Below are 27,489 nucleotides of genomic sequence, written 5' to 3' on the forward strand. Positions count from 1 at the left end.
GCTGAAAATGAATGTGCCTCTGGGTGGAGTAGAAATCAGCATTTATTCTAATAATAATTAAATTGCTTGCAGAAATGCTAAGCAATAAGATAAACATTTGAAAATACAGTTAGGGACTACATGCTAAGCCATTAATTTTCACTTTCTTTAAATCATCACCTTTACTGACATTATGTTCCCATTTATGTGTGGAATAAAAAGAGGAAACTTCAATCTTGTCAATCTTGTAAAAGAGATTTTTAATCTCACAGAAGTTTTTGTCTTTGGTCAAATAAAGTTTATAATAATTTGTAACAAAACTTTATAGGTTCCAACGCACGCATCACACATTATATCATAATAGCCCAAACCCAACTAATAATAAAGCCCCTTTAGTTGTCTTTTACATTTACATTATTATCATTATTTTTAAATGAATAAATACACATTTTTCCATCAACACCGTTTATATTTACAGTTTTTAATAAAAACATATTTTTTTTATCATCATGCACTTTGCACCTATCAATAAACCTAACAACATCAATAATAAAATTATTATTATTAAATTATTATTTTTAGTATTACTATATAGGGCTGGGCGATATGGCCTAAACAAATGGCCTACTTAAAATCAATCTGCAGATGACAAAGAAATTGTTCAAAACAAGTTCTAACTTTATTTTGTTTTGATTTTCCCTTCTGGGATTTGATCTGGATTCCCCCCTTGGGGTTAAAGTGCAATCAGAAACAACAAGCCAAAAAGACAAGATGGCAGGCCCTGCCATTGTAAACAGTGAAAATGTAATGAAAATGAAATACGAGACATTTCACAGCTTCACACCACAACCTCCTGCAGTGACAAAAACACAGTTATCTTGCAATTATGTTTTTAATGCAATAACCATCAAACTACTTTGTAAATCTATTAAAAAAGTTAAGACAAGTCAAAGAAGTGTGAAAAAAGATTCATGAAAATATTTATTCTTCCCAAAGAACGTACATTGCCTTTACTCACTAAACAGAACTAATTATAATCAACTACAGAAAAAGTACAAGCTCAGGCTGTTTGAAATCAATGAATATAACCCTTAACCACTGTGCTCGGTAAAGTTGGAGTCGGCTATATATACACTACACAGCAATGATTGTTACCAGATTAACTTCTCACTTCTAAGTAAATAACTTTTGCATCCCTGTAAGATCTAAGTACTAAAGTTGTCAACAAAATAAAGAAACTCAAAGCTTCAGATTTAATATTTAAAAAAGTATTTAACAGAATTAATTCAGAATATCTCTTTAGCACCAAAACCTGGCTTTCTTTCTTCTGGGGAAGTTTCTGAAGAACACCCTGGCCAATCTTTTCACTATAATGAAAAAGAATGAGGACTGTGTCTGTCAAGCTCCAAAATGACAAAAAAAACACCATTAAAGTATCATAACGGTGGTTCATAAGACTTGCACCATATTCCAAGTCTTTCAAAGTCATACCATAGCTTTGAGAGAATACATTATTCAGTATTTTTCCTTTAGTGCTCCACAGAAGAAAGAAAGTCACACAGGTTTGGAACGACATGAGGGAGAACTATTCCTTTAAAACTCTGCGAATAGAAAAGATTCATGTTGTGAGAGAAATATAGTAGGATGGATCCAATCCAAAACAAAGTTGTTTCCCTTTTTAAAATGCGAAAGCCTCGGGAGGGTTGCGTCACGGTGGACGGCTAGCATTTCTGACCTCGCCTGTGGCATGCCGTCTGCCTGTCAGTGCCAGCTCTATGGAGCGAATGTAAAACAAGACACCCAGCATGTAACCCAAACTACTGAGTTCAGAAGAACACATGCAACAGCCTGCAAATGCAAAAACATCATGCCGTTCTGACATTTCGGAGAAGTTCTTGCCACAGATATAAGGTTTGTGTGAGTGTGCATGTCACATGTGTGTTTGTCTGAAGAGGACTCTCTTGACCCAAATGACATGTTGACATGACCCAAATGAGTTACATAGCTGACCTAATGTTTTGCTGCCAAATTTATTCAGAACGATGAGAGAACGCAGACGGCCAACAGAGCTCTGCTTCCTGAAGACATACTTTCCATTTTAAGATCATTATCAAGACAAATCACTGGGAAAACAATGGGTGTTTCTTCTAATGTCCCAGAACTTGCTTTTCATTTAGACCAACTGATTTTAACTTAAAGGTCATATTACGTCATCAGTATTTACTCTATTTTTTGTCTTTTATGTAAAGATGTTATTGTTGTCTTGTATTATGAAAATATATCATTTGGAGTGAAATAACCAACACAATATTTATTGTGTGAAAATTATTTATATGATTTTTTATTTAAAAAACAAACACAAAAAAAAACTATATACAGTATATATATATATATATATATATATATTACAGTTGCACCATCATTTTCACCATCATAAACAATTCTGCCCCTAAAGATTTTTTTTTTTAGACAAGAGAGACGAGTTAGATAAGACAGGCAACTATGTGAAGAAAAAAAATTATCAAATTCAAAAACTGAAAATATGACTTGTATGCACTTCAAATAAATAAAATGTAAGCTGCAATATTAGTATAGTATGAGTATCAGTATATTTCAGATGACAACTGTGATGGAAATATTCGTGACACATAAAAAATGGCAGTGTATCATCAACTAAAACGATTAAAAATAATTTTTCATTCATTAAAATAAAGTCAAAATAAAATAAAACATAAATACTAAGCAATGTTGCCTTTGCAAATAACTAATAAAGTTGAAGTGCAGTACTAAAATGACTAAAACTGAAATAAAAATAAATTAAAGCTAAAGAGAAGTATTTTTTTTATCTTGAAAATGACAATCACATAACAAAATGACTAAAACTTAAACTAAAATTCTAATGAAAAGTGAAAACATATATATGAAGAGCTCAGATGCAAAAAGCCTCTAAGTGCCGTTTAAGATTTTCTTCTTAAATGAGCATTTTTATCAGGCTCCTATGTTTATGTTCAGTTATTTCACATTAATGGCAATGAAAAGAACCTATTCATTCCCATTAAAGTGAAATTACTGAACCTATACACAGGAGCCTGATAAAATGATCATTTTAGAATAGATGGATAGATAGACGTGTTTATAGACAATGTGTTTATAGACAAATTAAATCAATATTTATTTTGAGAATATTTATGTTACCTATAGTTGAAGAAACATCCATAATAAATGATGCATAATGTTTTCCACATGCAGCTCCTAATTCTGTGCAAATGCAACAATTGTTTTAAAACTCTAAGATAAGATGCATGACTAAGAGGTAACAGGATATTCTACTTGATTAAATTAGCCAGCAGCACACGGCTCTAATTGAGTTGAGCACAGATACACAAAAAACGATTTGTTCACATTGTCTAAAAAGGTATATAAATGACAACATATTGCATATACAGTGAGTCCACCATCGTAAAAATTCCATGTAGCTATTTAGACCATTGGACAAAGATGTAAACAGCGCTTTACGAGAAATGTAGAAATGCTTCTATTTAATGTCCGTAGCACCACAGACCAATCTCATTATCTCAGCAAATATTTGGCACAGACACCATCATACACCAGTTTATTGCTTTCTTTCAGTGCAGTGTACCTTAATCTAAATAGCTCTTATATTTCCAACACATTTGAAAGTCTCTCTCTCGCTGTTTTGCACATATCTTCGGGCTGGATCATCTCTCTGCACACTAACAGCAGTCATTATACATTCTGGCCAGTCGAGAGCTGCTAGAAAAGCTTCACATTGCAGAACAAAATGACCAGATGCCCAAAGCCATTTCCACAAGCAGAACACAGCAAGAGCATCTGTAACCGTGACAGACAGAGCTGTGAATGGCTTTGGACAATACTCTCAAATGCTCAATCAATGCTGCTGTTACTTGTGGAAAAGCATAGGGTGACTTTTAGATATCATTCCTGGATATATTCTTCCATATCCATCTTAATATTTTAATATCTTAATATTTAATAATATTAATATAATCATCATTAGACACTGCATGTTTACAGAGCAACACTGGTTGCTCTGATTGACCAATACATGATTGACCATGACCTTTATGTAGGGTAAACGTACCCATTAGCTCACCAAAATCTACTGTCACGAATTCAGCCTCTGTGGCTCCCTCCGATCACCACCAGAGGGAACCCTCACCTGAGTATTAACTCTGTCATTCGGACTTCATTTCCCATCACACCCCTTACCTGAGACTGATTACCTGCACAGGTGTTCCCCATTGACTGGTCTATTTAGGCTGTGTCCAAATTCAGGGTCTGCATCCTTTGGAATACTCATTTGAAGAATGTTACGTCACAGCGCCGCGACGAAGGCTGTCCAAATTCGTAGGATCCTTCAAATGCGGCCCACAAATACGTCCTCCTTTTCCCTGAATTGGAAGGATGGGTGTGGTGGATCCTTTCCCGTCCTACCTATCCCATAATTCTTTTCGGCAGAGCGTAATGGCGGACGAAGCGAGCGGTAGTGGAGTGGGAGAGGAGTTTCTCTGACAAAACAAGCTAAAGTTTATGCTTCGGCTCAATGAATTTGTAGGAGAAATTAGTAGAATACTTAAAAACAAATAAAAATAGGCTATAATGGCTTACCTGGATGTGACTGTCTTGTAGTCTGATATAAAAAACTCTCCGACAACGAGCAAAGAAAGTATTTAATTTATTTAATTGCTTTATTTCTTCCAAAATAATTAAAATGAGGAGAATAACTCTTTGTTTGTCAATTTTCCCGCTTCTTGCTTGGTGCTGTCACGGTTGCTAGGCGACAGGATATGAGCAACGGGTAAGGGAGGGAACTGAAAGAAGGGTAGGCTGTCCAAATTCACAAACACAGACTTCCGGGTTTTGCGGACGTTGGAGGATCCCTCCTCCTTCAACCGGGTAGGAAGGATCCTAAGGAGGATGCAGACCCTGAATTTGGACACAGCCTCAATCTGCACCACCCTTGCTCTCAGTGTGAAGTCTTGTTCTTGCCATGCAGACATTTCTGAGTGGTTTTCCCGTGTTTGAGTTCCTGTTGCCGACCTGGACTGTTTACCCGTTTCTGAAAGAACTCTGCCTGCCTTGCTGATCTGTTCTGTTATCTGTCTGCCGCCTGCCCAGATCTCTAGCCTGAACTCCGTTTTTGATTCTGTCCTGCCTACGTGGTATCTGACGCCTGAGATTGACTTATGCTTGTTTGACCACTCTTGTGAATTAATAAAGCTGCACGTGGATCTTAAAGGCACTGCCTCTGCGTTACATCTACATTGAGACATCTTTAGTGCACAAGATATTGGTTTCAGTACAAAAAATTGTTAAAATAAAATATGAATCTCTCACACAAAAATATTTCATTTTATTTTAAATGACAAAAGCATTTCAATTAAGATACAGTATACATAATTAAATTCAAAAAGTCTGGTTGTGCTTAATGGGTACATTTTTAGCACACCCCTGTTCCCATTAAGCTTTTACTAAAAATTCTTACTTATTTTAAGGAAAATTCTTAAAGAATAATTGTAAAAATATATATTTTTTTGGAGGTACAAAGTCAAAACCAAAAAAAAAACAGTTATACTAGTCCACGTTCAGCTAAGTAACATTCAAAAATCAGATAAACCAATACAACAAACCAACAAAACATTTTCTTCATGGACGAACACAGAAACTAGCCTCATTATGAAACCTCTTTTTAAATGGATGTCAACTTATCTGTAGTCTATTAAGGCTGAAAAAATACTGGGAAAATACACATCCAGCACCCGTACGATCAGCACTGGAGCTCCTCAGGGCTACGTTCTCTCCCCAATGCTCTTCTCCCTCTACACCAACAACTGCACATCTAAAGACCCCTCTGTCAAGCTCCTGAAGTTTGCAGACGACACCACTCTGATCGACCTCATCCAGGACGGTGACGAGTGTGCTTACAGACAGGAGGTCAATGAGCTGGCTTTCTGGTGCAGTATTAACAACCTGGAGCTTAACACGCTCAAAACTGTGGAGATGATCATGGACTTCAGGAGAACCCCCCCTGCTCTCCCCCCACTCACCATCATGAACTGCACTGTGATTGCAGTGGAGTCATTCAGATTCCTGGGCACCACAATTTCTCAGGAACTGAAGTGGGACAATCACATTGAGTCCATTGTGAAAAAGGCCCAGCAGAGGCTGTACTTCCTTCGCCAGCTGAGGAAGTTCAACCTGCCACAGGAGCTACTGGAACAGTTCTACTCTGCCATCATTGAATCCATACTCTGCACTTCAATAACTGTCTGGTTCAGCTCAGCTACCAAATCTGACCTCAGAAGACTGCTGAGTGAAGCATTGGTACAACCCTCCCCACTCTCCATCCAGAGTGAGCAAAAGGGCTGGCAAAATTACTCTGGACCCCTCACATCCAGCACACTCCCTCTTTGAACTATTACCGTCTAGTCGGCTCTACAAAGCTCTGAGCACCAGAACGACCAGACAGAAACAGTTTATTCCCTCAGGCAATCCATCTCATGAACACTTGACATTTAACGTGGAACACACAACTCTATTATACATTATTTATTCACCACATACTTATTTTTTCATTTCAAATCTGCACATATCATAACTGTACATACATAGTTGTCTACATTATATATTGTGTGTTTTTGCTTTTTGTACATTCCTATTTGTATATTATTATTTTATTATCTGTGTCCTGTCCTGTTGCACTGTGGAGCTCTGTCACTATAACAAATTCCTTGTATGTGTAAACATACCTGGCCAATAAAGCTCATTCTGATTCTGATTCTGATTAAGGCTGGAATACACTACACGATTTTTGCAGATTTTCCACCGATTTACAGTCTGGAGAAGTTAATGCGGTCCCACTTTATATTAGGTGGCCTTAACTACTATGTACTTACATTGAAATTAATCATTTGATACAATGTACTTATTGTGTACATACATGTTTTTACATTGTACATATATATTTAAAAATACCTATATGTAATTACATCTGTAATTAATTTCTGTAATTACATTTATAATTACACTGTTAACCCATTCCTTACATCTTAACCCACCCTTAAACCTACCCGTACTACCAGACCTGTCACTAACCTTAACCATATCCCACCTCAATAGCAGCAAAAGTGTTTTTAAATACGATATGACCACAATAAGTACATGGTACTTATTTTTTAATGTAAGTACATAGTAGTTAAGGCCACCTAATATAAAGTGGGACCGTTAATGCTAGTTGCCAAAGATCAGAGCTAGTCTGCAGATTGGAGTTGAAAGAATACATATAAAATCGATTAACTTAATTTAAAGTGACAACCATCCATCATTAACATTTAACGTCTGTTTATGAAGTATTTACATAGACGTTCAATGTGGAAGAGCTTAAAGAGAGCACACTGAGCTTAATTGGAGCAGCAACAATTTTTAATAAATTTCATGTAATATTAATTAAAATGACAGGATTTTGGTAAATAAATAGTCTGGTTCATGTATTAAGTTCATACATATTTTAATATGAACAACTAATATTAACAATATCTATGAAATTATACTTTTTCTTATTGATATCACACTGAAACTGTGATTTTCATAGTAGTGCACCCTTTAAGCTCACCTTAAAATAATGAAATCTTTAAAAAATTCAAAAATATTATAAATAATCCATAATATTATAAATAATCAATTTATAATATTATGGATGTAAAAGTACAAGCCAGTAATGCCTGTGAAGTAATATGTTAGCATAGCACACAATCTTATACAGCTAGTCAGCTAACTGTGTTCTGTAGCATCTGCGCTGTTGGTGAAACTATCTTTTGGATCTAATGTAATTATTTTCCACCCGTCGCAGGTAGTCAGCGCAATCGGGCCAATTGCGGCTGAGAGTCGGCTCACTCCGCTGTGTTCTGGCTCAGGCTGAGTAATGGCTGCCAGATTTGGCTAGGCTTTGGATGTGCGGATCTGGCCCGATTTGCACTGAGACACGGCACATTTAGTCATATTCGGCCCGATTACGGACCATAAGGGCTGATCTGATTTTGGCTGAGATATGGGCATGCATACCCGGACCAGTTTAGGTTGAGTGCTGGGGGTGGGTCTCCGTTTACAATGTGGTAAATTTTATGTAGCAGTATGTGACACTTAAACTTAAACATGATATCCTGCCCATGTTATGTTATTTTTATTTTTATTTGAATTCCTAATAATATTTTTTCCTTTGATCCAACATTCTCTTTTTTCTTTAACTACATTTGGAAATGAATGATTTAATTCATATAATGAAACAAGCAGTGGTTAAGGGAACTTTGACATTATTTTTGCTATATGAGTTTCGAGACATGCGCACTAACTTTGACATCTAATGACAAAATCTGACGGGCTTTTTGCGCTGCTAATTGCCAGAAGACCAGAAGAACTTGCTACCCTGGTGAGTAAACATTTGATAATCTAACATATAAAATCATTTTAATAAACCGTTCTACACGTATAATATCTAAGTAATGTTTATTTATAATGAAGCTATAATTGTGAGTTTGCTGACATAGTGCTAGCGTTTAGCTCCAACCATAATCAAACACACCTAATCAAGATCTTCAGGATCTAGAAACTTCCAAGCAGGGGTGAGTTGGAGCTGGTTTGAGCAAAACTTGCAGAGCTGCGGCCTTCCAGGAAATTTTGAGTTTGACACCACTGGTCTATAGTATTGCGACTGATCTCTATTTTTTTTTCTTCAATCAGTGCAAAGAAATGCAAGTACTGGCAGTGCATCAGATGGAGAGATTGAAAAGTTCAAAGGATGGCTGCTGCTCACTTTGGACAGAGATGGGGGAAGAAAAGATCGGACCCTATTCAAAATAACTTTTTTATTAAACTGATCAAATATGTAATTTGTGTTTACACAAACAACCACATACTCCACAGAAATTGAATAAAATAACATGCATATTCCTGTGCTGTCAAATAACTCTTGTTATCTGACCTTCTCCCCTTTCATTACACAGTTTTCAAAGTAGACTAATTACACCGATATGGGTCAGACCGGCCTTATTTCCCTCACGGCAATTATATTAAGTGCATATTTCAGATGAAAGACATGCCTCAGAAGTTAGTGAGAGTGCTCAGCTAAATTCATGTTTCCAATTTGTTTGTAATTACTGCTGCCTTTTCCAAAGAGTAACAGTGAATCACATGTAACTGTGGATTTCTAATGCTGAAAACACAATCGTCACTGAAATATCTTAGTACTTTCCTTGCTGAACAATAAGGCTGAATACACAATTCTTCTGCCACATAATCAAGTTTATTAAACTAATGTTGGACTGTTTGCAGCTGCCAAGCAATGTAGAAACTTGCTGTATTAATATAGATTCAAGATTTTTATTCGTCACATACACAATTATACAGAGTAATTTTTACATAAATCATCCAGTCATAATTTACTTTATTTATTAGAACTAACTAAAATAATAAATGTTTCTTTAGCACCAAATCATATTGAATGATTTCTGAAAGTTCATGTGGCACTGAAGACTGGAGTAACGATGCTGAAAATGGAAGAAAAACAGGCGAAAAAAGAGCCTTATAATATTTATATCGGTCTTCCCAGAACATTATTGCCAGACTATAACAGCCAAATGGTATTTTATTTATTTAGTATTTTTTCTGAGTTTAGAGCATGAATCCCTTGAAAGTATAAAGGCTACAGGGCTAATGTTCCAGCCACCGTCATTAAACAATATTGTGACCTGAGGCAGGGCAACCCAAGGCTACCAAACGGAGAAACAGAAGGTACGTGTCCTGACCATCTAAACACTCCATCTGCACACATTCACCTTCCCCTCCATCACACTCTGTGCAGCTTATGGAAAAGGACAGCTTGCTGGCAAAGTCAGGAAATATATTTTATTCAATTTCTCTGAGTGTTTTTTGCAGTCCTCCAGGCATGGTGACACAGAGAACAAGTGAGGCTGGATTCGATGACCTGGCTCAGCCTGAAGCCAGAGCCGGTCCTGAGGAGAGTGAGGCAGAACGTGATCCGCCGTCCAGGTCGGCCATCTGTCTGACCACAAGAGAGGCAGGAAATGGGCCACCGTTGAGCACCTCAATCAGAGGAGACGGATGTAGAGGGGAATAAGACATTCTGAAGTTTAGGATGTACATCAAAAACATTTATTGGGCTTCACTCACTAATAATTGCACATGAATACATGTGGGGATGGGAATTATAGCGAATTGAATGATTTTGTTTCCATTAATGTTTCTTTTAGTACTTTTAAGAAACAAGCATTTGAAGAAAAAAAATGTCATTGCTAAATGATGAAATCCTTTTTTATCAAAATGTGGCATAAATGCAATAAAATAATTGGTCTACTGACAAAAAGTCATCACATCTCAGTTGTAAGTTAGTTGTAAGCGGTTTAATTCACAAAAAGAAGAAAAAAGACTCATAAGTGTTATTAATTCAGGAGTCAGACAAACACTATACAGTATGTTTTTGATTCACAAAAAAGAACAAGCTCGTGAGAGTCAGTCTTTCAGGACTCAGACTACACAGTTTGTGCTGTATGTTTTTGATTCACGTAAAAAGAGCCAGCTCACAGGAGGCATTCATTCAGAAGTCAAACTACACCAGTTACACTGTATTTTTCTGATTCATTAAAAGAAGCAGCTCAGGAGTCAGTCTTTCAGGACTCAGAATATGCATTTGTGCTGTATGTTTTTGATTCACTAAAAGAACTGGCTCATTAGAGTCATTCACTGGGGAATCGGACTACACTGGTCACGCTGTATGTAATTCACGGTATAGATTCAGTAGTGGTGCTGTGGCATAGCTGACTAAACAGAGTCAGAAACCCTGTCAGAGTATTTTAGGAGTATTTCAGTATTCCATCTCAGAGTATTTTAGCACAGCATTCCCATCAGTGCAAGCAAGCATGTGGAAGACCAAAGTTCCAGTAAATGTCTTCTACAAATATAATGGATAGAAGACTGAAATTAACATACATTGACACCAATGAGGCAGTGAAAATAGTTAACGACAAATGTACTGACATCCTGCTCTTTTAATTAATTGAATAGAAAAAAAAACCTCTCTAAACGTCAAGCCTAATCAGATCACATAAAATGGTTGAGAGTGCATAGGTGTTATATTCACAACAGTGGAAATGACCAAGCTGCTGAGTGAACCACTCACTGGTGATGAATGCCATTTTGGCTGCTCTTCTCATTAAGAGCTGTTATGTAAGCATCTGCTGGGTTAAAATGTCCTGCCGACACCATGACGACAGCAGATGAGACATCTAAGTTGACAGTTCCTGTCGCCTTCTTTAAGGCAAATTAAAGAGCCCACTTAAGCTACACGACACATAAATTAATAGATCAGTCAAAGGTCCTGAATGTCTTGGCAACTCTGAAAAATAATCAATGAATTTTTTATTATCTGCCGTGGGATGTATTACACCCCAGTACATGGTAAGTACTCTACTTGAGAGGCACGTACCATTACACAGCAACAAAGTCAGTTTCAATTGGCATGTTACTATGAATATCCCATCTCCACCAATCTGAAGTGCTTCAGATGTTAGAAGTGCTCGATGCCTCCAAGTTGCCACTGATGTAACTGTAACGCAATGGTTTCTGACTTCACAGAGACACGTCTGAGCATCTGAATCATACATGTACACCAGAGTAAGCCTTACTCAGTGACAAACATCTAAAACAGAACAAGGCATCACAATCCAAACAGCCCCATTCTATCAGACGTGATGATTTACAGTCATAGTTTGACAAAACAAGACCACAAATACTAAAGACTTAAAATAAGAAATTCTGCCATCATTTACTTGCCCTGATGTTATTTCAAACCTGCTTCACTTACTTTCTTCAGTGGAACACTGAGCAAGCTCTTCTTTGCATGTTCATAGCAATTACTGATGGCCGAATCAAGAATGAATCTTTATTTGGAGTCAGATTGTCTCAATGAATCTGTCTGAATGAATCACTCAGTTATCAATCAGACTGATCTGGTTCTTGAGTTGAACTTAACCTGACTCAATGATCCAGAGGCAGCAATGGATGAGAATATTAGTGAATAATGACTTAAATTATAGTACGTTTCTCACAGAATGTTTATGCTCCTTTTATGATGTTTGAATGCTTCGGTTTTGTTTTATTGTAACTGCATGGAAAAATTATTCAGCACAGCATTCAGAATTTCTTCTTTTGATTTTCCCAGGAGAAAGGAATTATTGGCTCATTGGAAAACATGCCTCTAAAAATATATCTATACAAACAATTCACTGCAGTTTCTAGCTGAAATGAACATTAGTGGCAGTAAAACATCAACAACTTTTGGTTCTTTTCACACAAACTATGATTACTGGGGCAGATTATTGATCAATAAAGACTTATTTTCATGTAGATTCCTTGTGCAATACTATGTTATGAACTATTTTACCATAGAGCATGATTTGTAAACAAATACATTCTAACATTTGCTTTACATATATGTACAGCTTTTCTGACGTAGTAAACTTGCTCTTTAGCTCACCCGGAACAGCACTGAACTTACAATCCTGAAAAACATGAATCATGATAAAAGAGCTCAGACTTGAGGAAGCAAACTAAAACAGCATGGTGGCTTCAGCAAATGTGTTTTCATCTCATGTTTGCTTTTGTTTACACTTCTGGTTATATCTGGGGTAAGGTTTATTGTGGGTAGTGTTGCTTTCGTCAACGAAAATTATGACTAAATATCGTTGTCAATGAACCTTTATCACGTGACGATGTGACGATGACTATAATTAAATATATAATGCAATATTGTTGACGAATAAAAACGTGACTAAATGTGGTTTACAAAATAAAAACTGCTAAAATGTCTCTTCATTTTCGTTGACCAAAACGAGACGAAACGAAATGTTATAACGTTATTTTGTCTCGTTTAGTTGCGTTATTATTATTATTTTGTAGTATTTCTGTTTCCTGTGTCTCACTTCTGGGGCTGCATCAGGTTGCACTGCACAGACGCAGGCGACGTCACTTCCTCAAGCCCCACTTGCGGCATTATTTAGAAGACGACAACAAACACGTTAACATGTTTGGTTGGTAAAATAAATGTTGTAAATTCAAATCAGAGCGTCTTCCTTGTCTGGAATGGATGTATTCTTTAGTCTATAAGGTAACAATAATATAATAATAATAATATAATAATATAAACATAACCTTGTTTGTAATGGGTTTGGCTAAAAGAAAATTTTGGTTTCGTCTATACTACTAGCGCAGTGGTGGGCCGTCAGGGGAAGCAGGGCATTCCCTGCTGGCCCTATAAAAAATAAAATAGTTTGAAAATTTTTTATTGATTATTTAGGTATCATTTTCATTTGTGTAATGTCCACTAAATTTCCTATGATTAGTTTAGTTGAGGTTGAACTGGAATATCCTACATAAAAAAAGTCTGAGGCCAGCACTACAGATAGTGCTACCCTTTTGTTGAAATACGTCACATCTGATTTGTTACGAGCATTAGTGACAGAATCATCAGCCAATCAAATTTTGACATTCAATGACAGCCTGCCCTCTGGGTCCAGCTACGTGCCCAGTGCCACCCCCAGCATTAGACCGCCCCTTTAGTCAGGTATTTCCAAGGTACGAACATGAAAGTAAATGAAAAGAAAATGACAGCTGCAGTCATCTGCGCCTACACCAGATCTTATTGGCGATCTACTAAAGATCTACTAAAAATCTTCAAGGCACTCTTTTGCAGACAAAAGACAATAACTGAGAAAGGAAGACCTACACCCAAAGTGAATTTGCTAACAAAGGCCAGCAAAGGTTTCATGCATCATTTCAAAGATTGCAACTATGAGTGGCTAACAGCTAGCACCGAGCACAAGTTATGTTGTTGGCTGTTTACTTTTAAATCCGAGTAAAGGGGCATGGAATGACAGACCCGTGGACTTTATTTACAAGTGACAGGTGAGTGCTTTATTATTTGATGAGTATTGTATCATGCAAATTGTTCTGGAGGTGTAGGTGGTGTGTTGATAATACTGTGGTGTGGTGTGTGGATGTCCAGAGTTTATACAGTTTTGCTGCTTTGGGCGCGTCGTCATTTTAGAGTGACATGAATGTGCACAGTGACCCGTGTATTGGCGGATTACTTTTACTGACCATGTAGGGAAATTTACTCTGCATTTAACCCACCCCAATCTAGCCTACTATTAAATGAGTTGATCAGCCGTCATTGTTTGTTGAGAGCCTGTGTGCGGCATAATATGTGCATTATATGCATATAGCTGCGTTAGCTGTAACAGAGATGTGTAAGATGTAGTTTACAGTTGCTTACTGAAGGCCCTGACTAAAACCCCACGGTATGCCACTGCTACTAGGTACTTATACTATATTGACTGGGTTAAATAGAATTGCATTACTAAAAAGAGACTAAAATGCGATTTTCATTGACTAAAACTAGTCTAAATGTCATCAGTTTTCGTCGACTAAAACTAGACGAAAATAGTCATGGATAATTCTGACTAAAATAAGACTAAAATGCTCAGACTTTTAGTTGACTGACACTTGACTAGACTAAAAACAGTATGAACGTGACTAAAACTAATAAAAACTAAAATGACAGCTTCACACAAAGACTCGACTAAAACTAAAATTAAAACAGGCTGCCAAAAACAACACTAATTGTAGGTGGTATGATACTTTCAATATAGAGCTTTAACCTGTTAGCACCACTCATCTGCCACATTCATCTGTTTTTAATAAACCCACTGGACATTTCACTTTGAAAAAGTAGTGAAACGAATCAACAACATAATTTTGCAGAAATGTCGCTACAGACACTTTTTTCCATTGAGCCTGTGCTGCACAAATTTGCTAGCCATCTCCAGAGCACAAACTTAGCCAATTCAAGATAATAAAGTAACAGCCAATATGTAAAAACAGCATCAGTTGGGCCAAAACACCAAACATGTTCATGCTTTATAGTATATCACTGCAGAAATGTAACACTATCCGTGACAAGCGCTAGTTTATAGTATCAGGTATATTAGCTTCTCTAACTGGAGTGTGCTAACAGTCTTTCAAAGTCAAGCTGAAAGCTGCCAAACAGCACACAGCTGGGAGTTCATGCAACCCTGCAAAGTGTGAAATGGAGGCAGGTCTCACAATTATCAGTTCTTATGGGTAATTGAAACAGTGTGAGTAATTTGAGTCACTGACGCATCTACTTCATGCTAGCTTGGCACATTAGCTACAGGCAAACTGCCGCTAGGTTAACACTATGTAAATGTATGTATATGAAATGTTCTCTCGTCCCAGAGGTTTTACACTTACTTGTTCATTGTTCTTGCAGCTGAAATTATTTTAAACTTTTTGTTGGTAATAATTTGGTGAGCCTGCTGGTAAATGCAGGCCATGATGTGCACCACACAGAGCTAAATGATCATCTATCACAAAATTTCCTCACCAATTCAGAGAGCTTGTGAATAATCATAATAACTAACAGGACTTTACGACACTGTAGGGAAGCTTGCTATTCTGAATGGATTCCACACTTCGACGTGGACAATTATTCTTTCATTGGCAAAAAGAAAATAGCGTTTCTTTGGGCGATTTTCAATATGTCTTGCTATTACATCGAGCAGTGAATTATTCAAACGAATTTCAGTATTTCCACAATCACTTTCTCATTAAAGCAGAGCGCTAAAGGAATGAATGTTATGCAGAATTGTAGTTGTCAAATGCTCAGGGTTATTTCATTGGAAACCTTATAATAGCAGACTAAATGAAGTTCATAAGAGAATGTCTTTGTGCGTGTTCCACAAAGCAAATAACACTGGGATTTTTTGAAAGTCTAAAAACCATATTCAAAAAGTCACCAGAAAGTCATAAAGTTAATCATAATAATAATAATAATTATTTTTAATCATAATAATACTTATTAATAACACTAATAATACAAACAAATCTTATGGAAACCTTGAAATAAACAAGATTCTAAAAATATAAAATGAAGAAGAAACATTTCAGCATGGGTGCCCACTAATAAAAACTTTGTAAAATGTAGGGAGTGCTCTGCACTGAATGTTTATCAAATTAATTTCATTGCATTCACATCCCTGTCTCTGAATCACAAATTTGTGTCGGAGTCCAAGCAATCACGCATCTTGTTTTGCAGCCCTCTGTCCTTGACAGCAGTATTACAAAAGGCAACAAAAGCCCATTTTCTTTCCGCTGCTTTTTGTTAGACTTCCTGTCAAGCTGATAACATTCACAGAGTCGTATTAAAACTGTACAAAATTTAAGGACAAACAACAAAAAGATGCACGAAGAAACTGAGGTCTTTCAGTTGTTTTGAAATCGAGCTGGTTAATGCATGGCCTTTTGTTCACATGGACGGCCGTGGGCTGTGCTAGAAACTGCATTAGCAGGTGACCTAGAAGTCGGCAGGATGCTCCATGCCACTGAATGTTTATGTGCATACGAGCGCATGGGCGGCCCTGGACGGCCATGTTAATCGCCAGAACACCATTAGCAGCAGGATGCATGGCAGTGAATGTCCCTCAGGAGATATAATCCATTACTTTGTGTGGGCTCCAAATCTCAAATATGTGTCTGAACCATTAACAGGCATTGCATAAAGGTAAGAGGGTGTTTTTTTCTCTTCAGTACAGCACTTTTGTTGAGTTCCTTGCAAAATGAATGACTTTGGCCTCATAAATCAAACGTTACAGCTCATTGCCTGTAATTTCTACATGCAAAACACAATCCTGGAGAAAAGATGATAATTACGGCCTCATCCAGCCGCTTCTGCCAACCAAAAAGGCACTAAAATCACAGTCAAGATTCTCTAGAAATCACTTTAGTGACTCTGCAAATAAGGAAGCAGAAAACACAAACCACACAAAGTGAAACATAACGCGATATAAATTATTTTTCTAAAATAGTCTAATAGACCCTATAAAATTAAATGAGAATGGAACAAAATTATTAGGACTGTAAATTGATTTAAATGTTTAACTAAATCAATTACATAATCTGAAATATTCATAGATAATTTATCATAGATCTTAGATATTGAGTTTTATGACTGACTGGAGCACATATATCAGTATTTGACATCACACACATCAATACTAGCACAAGAATTGATTTTATTTTTAGTACCTACAATTTTTCCTCAGTATTGTGTCCTATGATTACTTGGAATCATGGAGTGAGTTGATTTTTTTCAAGTGTGACTGAAATAATACATCAATTACACACTCTCCCTCTCTGTCGTGTCAATTCATTAACAGGTGGCCTAATGCACAGAGTGAGCTATCGGCTTTAACTGACAGCCCAGCACAGGTTCATATTACACACACTAAAAAAGTCAAAACTCCACCATCTGTGACTTTGTTGAGCTACTTATTTATTTAAATAAAAACATGTTACATAATGCCAGATCAGAGAGCAAAATGTGACTAGGGGCCATGTTTGCAAAGTGTTTGCCAAATACTGGCTTATAATAAATTATGCGGTCAAAATATGACACATACAACCAACCAGAACTCATATACGGGTCATTTACATCACTTTTATTGTGGCTTTGTCCCCACCACTTTATGAAATAGCTTGCTAGTTAATACGGAGGAACATCTCTATTTGTTGAGTTTAATACGTAACAATTTATATTTAGATTCATACATTTATCCACCGACCTACAAAAACCAAAAAGATAAATTTATCAAACTTAATAAGTCACAAGTCCTCCAAAATTCAATGCAGGATGTGGTTTGATAGTTGGGTTCAAATTAAGTTCATAAAACACATAGTTCCCACTCCCAATCTCCCCAAGACACATCTGAAGCTGTGAAATAGCCATTCACAAACATGCCATGAGGAAACATCTATTTTTGTGTTTGCAAACCACATGACACTTCAGCTTTTCCGAATGCATCAAGACAGTCATACAAGCATTGTTGCAAACACAATGGCTCTCCAGCTTCAGCACCATGATAAGAGACAGTTCCACTGATCTGTTTTCTGCTTCTGTTCAGGAGCCATTATTGTCCTGATGCACACAACTTGAGCACAATTGTCAGAATGCTGTGCGGTGCATATGTGATTAGAGTTTTAAGATGCAGCTCCTGCTGTGGGCGATATACTCTTGCACTCTCTAACCAGTGCAAAGGTTAATAAAGTCACAGAGAGACATTTGAATTCAGTCCCTCAGGTGTGCCTGCTGGGCGAGCCGCGGCCCGGTCTCCATGTAACCCTCATGGGTCAGTGTGTGAGATGTCCAGCTATGACAGACAGTCGCCACAGTTTGTTTTCTGCTCTATGATGAATCTAAAGGCTCTTTCATTGTTTTAGTTAAGGTTCATCAGCTAGCATTGCAAATGTTTGTTCTTTTTATTATGTACTATAATAATATCTAAAAGCATACACCAAAATGACACGTTAAACATGTTAAAGTTTTAAACAATTAAATCATTTTATTAAATATAATATATAATACTGTTTCAAATAATATAGATACAAAAAAATTATCTTGTAGTATTCTAAAAACATTGCTATTAAAAATGCAGTGTATAACTGGCTCTACTAACAGACTGCAGAACCAAAAATTGTAGCCATTTTTAAATTGTATTTATGGATTTTGCAGTATAGGTCGGTAGAGAACAACAGTGGGAGAGCGAGGAACCTCTCAAACCCCAGATATGACAGCCGCCGCTGTGCTACAGCTATTTTAAGGTGCTGTTTTGTAGTTAATTAAACAGAATATAAATGAAAGGTTAATGAATATGAACAGAATATACTGAAACAATCTGAGTGTAAAATTGTATTAGACGTATATTAGAAAAGGTTGTTGGGAGAAACTATCTATCTTCATTGCTAATTCTAATATCATAATATGTTTTTAAAAAAGCACAAGAGAGTTCAGCTAAATCTATTTATTCATGCTCCACTCTGGAATACTTGATGCTGATGGCCATTTGGTTTGTCAAATATTACTGTACAATGATACTAAACAGTATATATAACTCTTTTCCTATATTTATCATTTAGCGAGAGTGGTTTCATTTTATTTTTGCTGACAAATAACAGCCAGAGCAGTCTCAAGAGACTTCACATGCACTACAGGTTCTGTGGAATATTCACTGACTATCACTCATTCAAGCAAGGACTCAACTGCACACAGTATTATGGTCTCGCTCGGTAAGTCAAGGGCATCTGACTCAGTTTTTAACCCTGGGTCATTGGCTCAGTGAGTGTATCCTGCATCGCTATTTAGGAGCAGCACCAGACGACTGTTTACGTGGCTAACGGCACACAATACGAACATGCGGGCCAAAGTGCCATCTAATGTGTGAATGAATCACTCAACCAAGGCGATTCTTTCGAATGAATTAGTCTGAATCAAACAGAAATCTCATTATTATGTGTATGTATACTGGCAACTGTTGTCAGATTTCAGTAGAATCAATCATAAAACAAAATACAAATCATGCTGTCATTCATCCCAACCGCCTCCGTCATTATGCATTTGACTGGTTGGTGGAATAAAGCTAAAATCGTTTCAAACTCTGAGGATTACCGAAGCTCAAGCTTGATTACGGGCTGCTCTCTGGACGACAGACATCCGTGAGACGGACTGACAAATCAGTGCAGCCGGATGCACCCTAAGTGGAGCCCACTGACAGAGGGGAAGAAAGTGTTTGATGACACAGGAACAACAAAAAAAACTGTTCTGAATCCACTGAAAACAGATCAAATTTCTCCCACACATTAAGATTAACCCTAATCCTGACCCCAAACATGACTTAAGGACATTTTACACGCTCAGCTTGTGATATTGCCTCCTCTTATGTACAGCCGTTTTCCTGTTAAGCAAACACAGCGAAGGCTGCTTCAGCTCCAAATATGTTCCATGAGGAAAAATATTAAGTGAGAGCTAATAAAATGATAAAAAGTAATGAAATAAAGTGGTATATATTTCTCCTTAAATTATGAAACTAATGAAAATAATGACTGACTTAACGTTAAAGACAAAAATGTTGGGTGGGATTTGGTTCAATTCATTGTTTAACAGGAAGATCGAGTTATGACAATTACAAGGTCAAAACAGTAAAAAAAAAAATAGACAAATGGAATGGATGAATTGTTCACAATAAGATCATGGAGGGTACGTTTACATGACAATGTACTGAAAATGAAAAAGTTTTTCCTATGCACTTTTGAAAATGTTTGTGTATGGATGACAATGTTGTCAAAATGATCCCAGTTCACACAGAAATAAAAATGCTTTATAATGATGCTCTCCAATAATCCTATTTACAACTTTGAATTTTTTTAAAAGATTTATTTTGGCAATTTTATTATGATATAGGACAGATCAGAGCTGACAAGAAGCGAAGTGGGACAGAGATAGGGGGGCGGGATCGGGATAGGTCCTCGAGTCAGGATTCGTATAGGATTCGTAGTGTAACGATGCTGTATGTCGGTGCGCTGCCCACAAGGATATTAGCGCTGACTGAAAAATCTATTTTTCATTTCCCTTGTACAGCATTTAATGAAATTTACCATAAAAAAAGAAAAATGTTTCTTCATAGGAAGACTGCAGTAAATAAACTGCTGGTACAATTTAATTTTCACTGTCTAGACTGTGGTGTGCCTTGCCACCACAGAGACAACTCATTTAATTAGCAAAATCTGATGGGTGTCTAAGCAATTACCCGCCTTTAATTAACTACAACACATTTAAAGAGCCAATCAAGACATTTTGAAAAAAATCACAGACTGACGAAGCAACATTCCAGTGTGCATTATGACCTCTATGTTATCAAGTATCCTCCTCCCGCTCCACTCCACTCCCTCTGGCGTTTCTCCTTCATTTCCCATCAGCGAGTGAAGCGTGGTGTTAAAACGAGCCCTTGTGTGTCCTATCCTATAATAAGAGAACCGTGGACAAAAACACCTTTGATAACGATAACAATCTCAGGTGGTATTTAACAGAGGCAGTACGACAGAACGGGCCTGCGGGGTGCGTGCGCAAAAACATCCAGCGTTAATTGTCAGACAGGCACACTGTAATGAGACAGTACAAAATAAATTTGCGGGGTAACACTTGGCTCCAAAGTGTGACTCATGAACTTATGAACTTGTGAACAGGGCACGGAGAGAAGAAAAGATAATAGTACGAAGGCAGGATTTTTATAGCACTCAGGCACCCTGCTGATCTCCAGTACAGAGCTGTGTGAAAATGGGAAGAGAACGGGCAAGTTATTCTCACTCAGTACAGCGCTGCTGTTCTCTTTAGATGTACAGAAAACTCAGCAGCTGTTTGCACAGCAATCACCCATGAGTATGTGAATACAAGTCTCTACTGTACTCTCTATACACTGAATCCAGTTAGGGGACATGCTTTCTAAGGCTTCAAAGAGCATGGAAGCATGTATGAGCAGGTCCAGATGGAAACTGTGGACTTTTTTCAAATTTGAAGCACTCATTTTGGGGAAAATCTGTGGAATGAATTTTTATGTGGTAAAAATGTGTTAAACTGGTCTGTACTACACTTAAAAAAAAAGAAAACTGCATTATTACATTTTCAAACAGGTTCCCCCAAATGCTCTCCTGGTCACCCACACAGATAGCCCCTCCCCAAACTCACGAGTCAATGTGCTGTTGTCGGGCTGTTTGGGATGTTCAAACAAACAGAGCAATGTTTTTATAACGCCATAGCATAGGCCAGCAAAATGGAGGTCAGTTCATTTGGTGGCCATATTTGAAAGGCCTACAGGCAACTTTTTCAAGCATGATCAAATCTATTTAAATGGGGAAATGCTGAAATCTCAAAAACCTGACACTCACATTTAAATAAAATAAAATGAACTGTCCCATAAATGCTTAAATAACATTAAAAAGCATTTCAGGTTGAGCCCATGTACTTATGCAATTTCAAGCACACAATTTCTGTTGCAACCCAAACCTCTAACGGCAGCTGTAGTGACACAATTACTATACTAATTTTTATTTATATATTGGGACTTATCCCATCATATTGCGATTTTAGCATACCCACATAAACTAGTGTTTTCCCTTGATGCCTCACCAGACCTAATCACCAGTACAAAAACTTTGGTAATTAGGCCTGGAGATTTTTTGGATATTGACTGGCTTACATAAAGATATCCGCAAATTAAGATAGGATTAAAAAAATCAAACTTCACTATTTACTCTTATAGGAGACAATTTAATTAATATCCATTTGGGTGATTCCAATACAATGGAAGTCCAATAGGCACATTTTACACTGTCAACCGCTACTTTAATGCAGGAGAAGACATCCAACATCTACTGGCCTGGAGTGTAAAGTGCTGGATGCCACAGGAATGCAATGGCAAAACCTCAAATATCGAGTTTAAACTTCAGAGTATTTTTTTAAATGATAAGCAAGCTACAGTGTACTTTTTAGCTGACACGCTTGGATGCCTTATCAAAGTTACCATGAAATCAAAACTGACAATTATTATTTATGGAATACTGCAAAGATTACAATTAATTATTTATTCGTGCACATTCATATGCAACACTCCAAACAATTCCTGATGGACAAAATCAAGTCCAAGTACATTTGTTCTTGTTCGATGAGCTGTTTCAGTTGGGTGTATTTCACAATAGGGAACAAAAGAACAGACATTGTTTTTTTTCTGTGGAAGAAAATAACTTATAAGGGTCTGAAATGACATGAGGGTGAGATGGCATAATTTTCATTTTTGGTGAACTATCCCTATAAAGAAGGAAAGTTCTCCTAACTTAATTTCAAACCTAATTTTATATTAGATACTAATATATACATACTGTAGACCTGTTTTTCTTGCTTTCTCCCTAAGTCTCCAGCATCTTACACTCTGCATTTCAAATGGCACAACACCAGAACTCGTATCCCTGGCCGTCACAAGCATAGCACAATAAACGTGGCATTTCCACGGTGACCTTCTACTAACCAAAGTTCACATTTGCTAATTGAAACTGGGTTACAGGAGAAGAATTGGCTTCATTTCTTTCCCTCTGTAAGACAGCACATCAACACTGTTGCTTGTGCCAACGCAAAACTGAAGGTCCAGTCTCAGTCTCTGCCAATGACAATGCAATCAGACAGTTCAGATGGGCGTGAAAACCGGGCGTGAAAACCGGACTCTTCACTTTTAATGGAGTTTGGAGAAATGAGACTCTCTGACAGCAGCCACCGACTCAATTATCGTAAAACTGGAGGAGACTGCAAGCAAATCTGAGGCGCCTTGATTATTTCTTTCACTGAGACTTATGTCTTTGACTTGCGCTATGAAAGTACAGAGGAGCAGTTTTAATGTGAATTGGGGTTTTGAATACATACACTGAACAAAATTATAAACGCAACACTTTTGTTTTTGCCCCCATTTTTCATGAGCTGAACTCAAAAATCTAAGACTTTTTCTATGTACACAAAAGGCCTATTTCTCTCAAATATTGTTCACAAATCTGTCTAAATCTTTGTTAGTGAGCACTTCTCCTTTGCCGAGATAATCCATCCACCTCACAGGTGTGGCATATCAAGATGCTGATTAGACAGCATGATTATTGCACAGGTGTGCCTTAGGATGGCCACAATAAAAGGCCACTCTAAAATGTGCAGTTTTATCACACAGCACAATTCCACAGATGTTGCAAGTTTTGAGGGAGCGTGCAATTGGCATGCTGACTGCAGGAATGTCCACCAGAGCTGTTGCCCGTGAATTGAATGTTAATTTCTCTACCATAAGCCGTCTCCAAAGGTGTTTCAGAGAATTTGGCAGCACATCCAACCGGCCTCACAACCGCAGACCACGTGTAACCATACCAGCCCAGGACCTCCACATCCAGCATCTTCACCTCCAAGATCATCTGAGACCAGCCATCCGGATAGCTGCTGCAACAATCGGTTTGCATAACCAAAGAATTTCTGCACAAACTGTCAGAAACCGTCTCAGGGAAGCTCATCTGCATGCTCGTTGTCCTCATCGGGGTCTCGACCTGACTTCCCAAGGCCATTTCCAAACATTTTTGTAAGACAAACCTCTTTGGCCTAAAATTTTTACTTGAGATTTAAGTTAATTGCAAATGGTTCCATGGCATGCAAACAGACAAATAAAATATTCTCTTTTTAAGTGTTTTGTTTTGATTTTTATTTTAAGATCATTTATGTATTTTAATTTTAAAAATGTTTTATTTAATTATTAGCTTTTCTTCAACACACGAACCCCAGTCTGTGAAACTAGAACAGTAAAATCTCAAATAAATATTTATTTTCCCCGCTTATTAACATTGTTTTATTGGAATCACAAAATTAATTGTGGTTAATTTAAAATATCACTACTCTCAGTTTCTGTTAATAAAAAAAAGTCTGAAAAATTCCTCGTAATTTTCTCTCAGAAATGCAATAACTGTTTTTGAATATTATGTTGGATAATAAAATGACGAGTCTTCAAACTGAAATGCAAAAACAATAGCGGGTTCTGTCTTCCATTGGCTAGCCAAACAGATAGCCCTGGCCCAAACTCATGCTATTGGCTGAGCCAAAGCTGCTGTTGTCAGACCATTCAGAAGGCTCAAACAAATAGAACAATATTTTAACAGCATTAATAAGCCAGTGTTTACACTTGTTTACTCTACAAAAAGCTGTGGTTTTCTCTGTATGGTACTTTAAAATCCCCAAAAAATGACATTTCAACTGAAATCAAATATTTTATGACAAGTGAGGAAGGCATCATTATGTGGGATCTCTTTTTTGAAACAGTATAAAATGTAGCATGATGCACTCAATCGCTTAAGTGCCTCATTGTGTAGGTGTACTGGGTATATTTTGATTGACATTTATGGCTTCACTACGACTGCACTGAGCGAGAAGCAAGCTTTAAGACCTTGAGCTCAGCACAGGAGCTGTACTTATGGTACAGGCTAACATATCCCATAAATCCAGCCAAATGCTTCTCAGCAAGATTAACGCATGCATTAATACTTTACAGAAATACAATTCCTCACACAAAGCCTGTTAGGGCATAAATGGGTGGGTGGGGGGGGGGGGGGGGGGTATTTTGAAGACAGCACCCCCTCCTTATATCATTCCAAGGCCATATTTTTAACACTACCGAATTAGATCGACATAAACAGTACACTAACGATGATTAATCATCCAGGATGAGAAGCTGTTCAAACTCTTGCAGGTTATCATCACTCCCAGCTGTCCTGTCTGAATCCAGCAAAGCAACATGATGGCACTAGCCGTGGGACTGATGTTTACGCGAGGACTTTGCCAAGTGCTAAATTTATGCCCCCTCTCTAGCAGCAATAAACCTGAGTTTGCACTGCACCAGCTGAATACAGTCCAGATAGAGGTGCTATATTATGATCGGTCTCAGGTTAACATCTCTATGTATCTATATAAAAATAGATAAACAGAGCCATAAAAGAGGCTCATTAACATCAGCATCTGAAGTGCATAGCCCATTTAAACCAGTATTGATCTTCATATCTGCTGCAAGTGGGACTGTGATATACAGCAACTGTAAAAAGAGAACAAGCGGTTAATATAAATCATGTTGTCCTGTCAAAACATCGTTACCTTGGATGTGCTGGTTCACAACACTCTCCAGCCTGTCCAGTCTCTCTATAATCCTCAGCGTTTCTCCTCTGCTGTCATCGTCAAACTTTTTCTCGTGCGTCCTCCCAGCAACTTTGACGTTTCCGTTATTAGACACATAATTGGTGATCCATCCGACGTAGAGCAGACACAAAATATTGGTCATGCCGCTTAAAATCACGCACGTGGACACCAAAGTTTTGGTTCTCCTCGTGCATGCCATCGCAACATCCCCACGTCCGCAGCGCGCGCAGAAACAGGCACAAATCCTCTAAGCGTTTGGCGGCGGTTCTGCTCTCATACAGCCGGGCGGAATGATCTTCCGTATAACACTTAGGTTCTCCGGCACATCTTATGTGACAGAGAGCTGCAGATGTTCGGATCTGTGCGGCAGCTCGGCAGCACGCGTGCACGGCGTCAGAGCCAGAAGGACACGCGCTGCTGTTGACAGCCAATGAAGTTCAGCAGCAGTAATGGTTTAGGCCATCTGGTTTACATTGGATATCAAGTGGGGAATACCAATTACTTTACTGTACGTTGGCCAAACTTAGAAATGTATTGATGTTGTGCAAATTTGTAATTGCTTGATCTGGCTAGGTTCTTCCAGCCCACGTGAAAAAATACTATAGTAATTTATAGAAAATATATATAAATATTATAAATATTTTTGAACCATAGCCTACTATAGAAAAGTACTTCTAAGAAAAGTAGGTTCTATGGTAATATAAATACTATAGTAATATATACAAATTATTTTACCATACTGTACTAAGTTTAGCCTATAGGGTATATTACACTTCCATACACTACAGTTTACTGTAAAGTATTAGTAAAGTATATAAAAACTAAAGTATAGGCTACTACAGTATTTATTACAGTTTATCAGTTCACTGTAGTTAATACAGTATTCTGTAGCATTCATTAACAAAGTGTTGTAAATACTATAATATATACAGTATAATACACTTTACTATATTATGGTTCCAAAAACACTATAGCCTAGTATTTACTATAAAGTACTATAGTATTTTTTCATGTGGGAGGTGCCAAAATGATTGGACGTTGACAACAACAGTTAAAGGGCAATGTTTTCTCCTCGCTTTTAAAAACAGTAAATCGTATTATTTCGTGATTCTAATTATTCAGTAGTATGAATATTTATGCTTGTATTCTCTTTTTACTTTAACAAGTTTACCACATTGATGTGTGGACTGTAGGCCAGCCTCGTCTACAATAATGTCTGTCAATTATCCTCATTTGAAGAATTTTCTTAGCAAATTTGCAATTAATTTGTTAGCATTTTATGTAATAATTTGATTCAAATTCCAGTTGGTTTACAGACCTAAAGACTAAATGGTTATTTGCTAATTATATGTCTGTATTTATCATTGTTTTCCCTGCTTTCCTTGCCGACCAGCATTTTTGGATCCTAACAAGTCGGTTGAGAACCACTGGTTTGACTCACACCCCATCTGCTCCAAACTACAGCAGTGATCATTTTTACTGTTGTAATCTTATGTAAATAAAATCACCAATTGAATTAACTCTCTGTTAAAATCAAAGCATTCTAATTAAAGTCAACATGAACTCACAAATTGATCCTATTTACTTTATAAATGCACATCCCTGAGCTTAATACCTGCAATATCCTTACAAAATTATTCCCAAATTTACAAATTTTTAGTTTTTGCTCTGTTTCTGAAATCATGATGACGTACCTATAGAAAGCTACCCATTAGCATTGCCATTCATCTCAGTGGCACTTCTAACATTTCATTTCTCCCTCCTCTCTTTGCTCACGGGAACCAAACTTGATT

At 37.3% G+C, this 27,489-nt stretch overlaps 1 protein-coding gene across 1 annotated transcript in view; it reads right to left on the bottom strand.

The window, feature by feature from the left end:
• Window positions 1–26,144, bottom strand: part of LOC306867934 (polypeptide N-acetylgalactosaminyltransferase 18-like) — a 56,482-nt gene extending 30,338 nt beyond the window's left edge. The window contains exon 1 of the mRNA XM_079413887.1: window positions 25,655–26,144. Within this exon, the coding sequence (XP_079270013.1) occupies window positions 25,655–25,895 (241 nt within the window). The 5' untranslated portion in view covers window positions 25,896–26,144. The remainder of the gene's footprint in view (window positions 1–25,654) is intronic.
• Between the last annotated feature and the right edge of the window lie 1,345 nt (window positions 26,145–27,489).

This window comes from Barbus barbus (assembly GCF_936440315.1).
Source record: "Barbus barbus genome assembly, chromosome: 50".
Taxonomy (NCBI): Eukaryota; Metazoa; Chordata; class Actinopteri; order Cypriniformes; family Cyprinidae; genus Barbus; species Barbus barbus.